The sequence below is a fragment of the Pseudorasbora parva genome, chromosome 12, assembly GCF_024679245.1.
Source record: "Pseudorasbora parva isolate DD20220531a chromosome 12, ASM2467924v1, whole genome shotgun sequence".
NCBI lineage: Eukaryota > Metazoa > Chordata > Actinopteri > Cypriniformes > Gobionidae > Pseudorasbora > Pseudorasbora parva.
Window position 1 is genome coordinate 29,968,063 of NC_090183.1, and position 6,000 is coordinate 29,974,062.

The 6,000-nt window shown below is 40.2% G+C and overlaps 1 protein-coding gene across 1 annotated transcript; it reads right to left on the reverse strand.

Annotated features, from left to right (window-relative positions):
* Positions 1 to 3,021: 3,021 nt before the first annotated feature.
* Positions 3,022 to 5,757, reverse strand: foxd3 (forkhead box D3). Its single transcript, XM_067458420.1, has one exon. The coding sequence runs from the start codon at positions 4,510 to 4,512 to the stop codon at positions 3,400 to 3,402; it is 1,113 nt and encodes a 370-aa protein (XP_067314521.1). The 5' UTR covers positions 4,513 to 5,757; the 3' UTR covers positions 3,022 to 3,399.
* Positions 5,758 to 6,000: the final 243 nt, after the last annotated feature.

Consider the following 6,000-nt stretch of genomic DNA (forward strand, 5'->3'; position numbering starts at 1 on the left):
TCCCTGATAACCAAACAATTTAATATCACTACAGAAAATAAATTTAGAAGTCAGAGCCTATAACTTTATAAAAAATAGAAAGCAATTTACTTGTTATTATTTCTTGGACCCATCAAATATTTTCTGTTGCCTGATCATTTCAGACCTGGTCCTCACCATGTCATTTACCTTTAGGTAAGAGGGCATTTTCGACGTTGTCAGTAAGCCCATTCGGAATTGTTGTTGCGCTATTTACAATCATTAGCCCTATGTTCCTCAACTCTTATCTGAGCAGGGTATGCTATAGCCTAATCATTATCAGCTCTTTCACTTTAAGAGCTGCTGGATATGACAGCTTCCTTATAGTATAGGGACATCAATTTATAAATAATAACCATGGACAAGTTCTGATTTGCAATGACACTTTCATTACAGTAAGGAGCCTATTGGTCACATTCCACTCAATGACATGTTAATGTCGCTGTTTGCCATCTTTGTCATTTACTGCTTCGTCTCTGCACCCTTTAAATATTTAGTAACCACCGAATCCACATTTACTGTTGGCGATGTGCTCCAGGAGATACTGGGGCTATTCAGTGGCCCTTAGCACAGGCTGTATTGTGATTTTGAAATCAGGGCTGGTGTTTTATTTATTTATTTATTTATTTTGCTTGCATGCTTGGGCTTTCTTTTTTCCACGTGTCCAGTTCTAGGAGACCTTTTCTCAATTTTTTTTATTTATTTTTTATTTTTTATTGTTTTGCTTAAAATAGGCCTATTTGAACATCTATTTATGATTAATAAGCTGTCCTGAAATTCGCTGTGCGCAACAAGACAATTTGGATATGATTTCAGAGAATTAGGCCTACTAGGCTATGTCTAATTAGAAAATAATCCTTAGTGTATCATCTAGCTAATATTAAAGCATGGCCAACCATGACATAGCCTATGGGACGGGCGTGGAACACGGGCACTCCACCTGTGTAGCGTGGAGAGCAGGTGGATCCACAAAGGTCAAAGCGTTGTTTAGTTTACCCAGAAATGCGTCCGACCATTTGTCACTTTCAAAATGCTCAGCAAGGGGTTTTCCTTTGTGCTTCACACGCCACGAAAAATAGAAAGTTTTAAAACAGTTGCTCTTAAACGTCTGAAAATGCGCGACCGAACGTAAATGGATAGGCTAACCAATTCTGACTTGTCTGCTGTTGTTGAAAACATATAGCTTGATCACAATCGGACATAATTTAAATGCATAATTTATAAATCGGTTTAGCGTAACGTCTACTTCATTGATATAATTTATTTTTGTATAGCCACTCTTTGAATAAAGTGGGATGTGTTAACCTTGCACTCGTTAAAGAGTCAACTCTTTCCCACCAGCCGTCCTCGAAATAGATCCCTCATTAAAACCCGTTGAATCTGAACAATTTCACAGTATCTCTAGTCCAAAACAAATAACATCTAACTGCATCCACGTGCGCGATCATTATCCCCGCAACAGATGCAACGAAACATTTTGAGATATGCCCATCGAGGTATGTGCTCCCATTAGCAAAGCAGTCTTTTATTTTACGTCATTTATTCCTGTCGCTGTAGTGATAGGCTAAAGACATCACCCTCATCATCATCATCATCATCATCATCATCATCATCATCTGTGCTGCCTGCAATTATAGAACATTTGTGTCACACGTTTTAGTTCATAGGACTATAAGGAGTGTTTTTCTAAAAGTCGTTGAGATGTTTTATAATACTTTAAGATGTTTTATAATAGGCTGCTTTATAATTAGTATCTATTTTTTAATGCAAAATTTCGGTTTCGCTATTAATTGTAGCTATAGCCTACGATTTAGGCTAATAATGTTTAGCTTGGACAGTTATATTTTGAATATGAGCTCTAGCTCATATTCATAAAATAACTGTCCCAGCTAAACATATCCGAAAACATATAGGCTAACCATTATAGCCTAACCATCCGAAAAGAAAACGACGAACTCATTTGAATGTGGCTTTATTTTAACAGCGAAATCCAGCTATAAATTGCTGTAGGAATGTGCTGTCAAAGTCCACCGTGACAGGGAGGCATCAGAACTATGTGCTTACAAATATCCATTTTAAGGAATAAGGAGACAGTTGTGGAATAGACCCCCTGTTAGTGCCTTTCAGAGGGTCAGTCTCTGCGTCTTTAGTCTGAAAGTGAATTCAAGAAGTGGACTCTTTTTCTTTTCCCATGGGTATCACTTAAATATAGCCCTAACTCTTGTGCGCCACACACCATCCACCATTTGCTGTTTGAGTAGGACTGATTAGCTAGACACAACTGTGAAAGAGTGTTGCTTTAATAGGAACAACTTCCCAAACATTTTTAGGTCGCCTTCATTTTCACTTGTAAACGGATAGGGGAGTTTCTCGACGGCTATTGAGCTTTTTATTAGGAAAGAATGCTGCTATTTTTGTAACCTACATTGTCGAAATTGCACAATTATGTAATTTAATTTGTATTTATTCATCAGATTTTAGTCAATGTTTCTGTAGAATATTATCTTCAGTGCAAGTTTCAGACGGCTAAATAAAAACCGTGTGATTTTGCAACCAGAAACTGAGAATCTATTCTTTTAAAATTATTGGTTTGTTGTATTCACAATATCAGAGTAAGATCAATATTTTTTATTAAAATATCCTGTTATTATTTTTTTTAAAGAACTGCTGTATTTAATAATTTCAAAATGCAAATTAACTGTCAGAAAATAAGCTCCTTTATCTTTTCATTTTAGCTGCAAAAAGTCATCGCTAAAATGATTTGTTTTAACATTTCTTTTATTTTAAATTGAAACTGATATTTTTATTCACATGTGAATTAAAACCCCTTTATTTATGCGTTTGCATTTTTTTCTGTAGGCTGCTTGTTTGCAAGTCATTACTGTAATTTTAGAAAGAAATCCGTTTGATTTAATAAAATCGATTGTGTCTGAGATGCATTGGATTGTTTTCATATTTATTAACAAATGAAGTTGATTTACAACACATATTGCTACATAGATTACATATATTTAAATTTTTATAAACATACTTTTTCAGTCTTTCAATAAGAACAGTTTAATATTTCATATTGGAAAACAAATGGAAAACATTCTTGAAATCACTTCTTTCAGGATGAAAACAAAATATGGAAAAACATAAGGCTCACTCAATTATAAGTTTAAACAACGAAATGAAATAGGAAAGAAAAACATGTAAATTATTTTCTTTGTACAAATATTTACAAACTTTACCTGTACTGAAAGCATTCCTTTTTGATTATGAATTGTCTTTTTTCTGAAAAGTCTTTACATGGCTACATTGGGGCGGACGAATCGTCCAGTGCTGCCTATAATTCGTGCTGTATCGTCTTTAAAATATATGCCTAAAAAAGTCTGATTATCATTGAGAAGGCCATTTAGATACCGCTGCTGACACTGTCGGTAAAAACTGTCCAGAGATGATATTTGACGGGACGCTGAGAATCGGCGCGATGGCAGCTGAAGTCCGGGTTAAGGACAAGGACTGTGCGCTCAGTAGGGCGGACTGCACCGTCACGGGCGGCCGTAGGAAAGTCTGTGCGCTCGTTGAGCTGCTGGAGACCCCGATAATGTTTTCTATGCTGAACGATGGTCGACTGGACGGCTCGGATTTGATAATTGACGCGGTGCTCAGGCTGTTCAGTTGTAATTGGAGACTTGGACTTAGTTGAGAGTTAAATGCTTTTCTGTTCAGTTCTGCGGAGGGCAAGAGAGGCACCGCCGGAGGGAGCATCGGACCCACCGGGGGAATGTACGGGTACTGCAGAGCGGCAGGGTGCGAGTAGGCGGCCGGGTGAATTCCATAGTGGCGTCCGTAAGGATTCCCAATACCATATGCCCCAAAACTCTGCATCATGAGGGCGGTCTGTTCCCTGAGAATGTCCGGCTGGTGTCTCTTGAAGCGTTTCCTCCTCCTCAGAAAGCTGCCGTTGTCGAACATATCTTCCGACTGGGGGTCGAGGGTCCAGTAGTTGCCTTTGCCCGGGTTGCCCGGCTCCCGTGGGATCTTGACGAAGCAGTCGTTGAGGGACAAGTTATGACGAATGGAGTTTTGCCAGGCCGGAAACTTCTCCCGGTAGTAAGGGAAACGGTTGCTGATAAACTCGCAGATCCCACTGAGCGTCAACTTCTTCTGCGGGCTCTGAAGGATGGCCATGGTGATGAGGGCGATGTACGAGTAGGGCGGCTTCACCAGACTGCTCTTGGGCTTGCTTTGCATGGAACCGGAGGAGCTCTCCTGAGCATCCCCCTTGGACTCTCCCTCGCCGGCGCTCTCGCATGGACTGTCGCTGCGCTCTTTCACTTCGATCTCCTCCAACTCATCTCCCCGGTCCTGCATGCATTGGCTCTCGCAGTCACTGTCCCGCTCCATCCCCTCGTCGCCCTCCCCGACCACGTCGATATCCACATCGTCAGCTGTGAGTACGGTCTGACCGGACATGTTGCTGGCACTGGTGCCTCCAGACAGGGTCATCACCGCTCACTTTACAGCTGGAGCAACCCAAGGTAAGAGCAGCGGTCAGATCAGATGACGACCAGTGGCTATAAATGCAGGTCAGCCCCGGCCTGCCAGGAAAACTTCAACTTTAGAAAATATTTCTCCAGTTCAGTTCTTTCTGTAGGCTACAGCTCGTCTCCTCTCCACTGTATTTCCTCGAAACTTAAGCCTGGGTTTGGACCGAGGAATCAAGATGACACATGCTTTGAAAAGCAGGCTTTAAGGACTGTCTGATAGATTACTTTTCACTTAAAGATATACTATCAGCCGCGTCACGTGACCCGCCGACGTCAGAGGTCGCGCTGTTATACCGCTGAGCAGAAGTTGTTTCATGGATTTGTCAACAAAGGGAACAGCAGTAACATCGCCTCCGTTCGTCCGTCATAGACCATTTAGCGGTGGCGGAGGAGAGAAAATCGGCCCGCGTGATTGAAATCATCTCCAGAGCTGTCGTGCATAAACGCAACGCGCCCGCGCTAAACGCAAACTTAACTTTTCTTAGGCCAGTTATATTGAAAGCTGCTGAACGAAAACGTCTACAGCTAAGTTAATTGAATCTCTTGTCATTTATTTCTATTGTGTGCTCGAATGCTGCATGTTTAAACGAACAGTTTAAAATATTGTACTTTTATAATAGGCCAGGCCTACAATTATTTAGCCTAGAGATTACATTTTTGTATAGCCTTCGCATGAGCCTAACCACGCCAGCGCTGATTTTGTTACGTGTGAAATAAGTACAAAAACAATAGAAATCTCTAAATAAAGATCTTTCTAGAGGTGCTAACGACCCTCATCATTGCTCGTGTTAACATATGAATTAAGTAGGAAATGAGCGCGCGGGTAAATGCATAGGGGCCATTCACACGCGCACAGGTGAGCGACGCATGTGGGATATTCCCAAGAAAAAAAGAATGCGGAGAGGGAATATGTAGGCTAAACTCTTTTAACGTTTCCTGGATCGTGTGAGAAAATGTTTCTCAGTTGTGCTTCACGGGAGCTGCAAGGTTTAATTAGGCTGTGGTTTGTTGAATGCTCGTTTCTTCAAGCCTAATATTTGTGAGATTTGATGTGATTGTCTTTTTGTCGATGCGCAGGAGAAAATGTTCTGTGGTTATATCCATCACTTATTTAACCACAAGTAATAACGTCTTATCGATCTACAGAATGTCTGCCCCTGCTGTAGCCTAATGAAAATAAAGCCTGATGTAATTTGACGCTCGAATTAATTATTCCCCACACTATTATATTTAAGATAACAAAAAGCTGTATCATTTTCGTAACGGTGAGGATTGAGTTAAAAACATTTTTTATTATTCTTTTTTTGTGTGTGTAAAACTCGATATTTTTCTCCAGTGAATCGCTTATCTCTGTGCTGCATGTCTTTAGCCTAAAACTACTCTAATTATTATTAAAGACGACTTCATAATTATTATTATTCAATTTAATACTAATAAATAATATTGT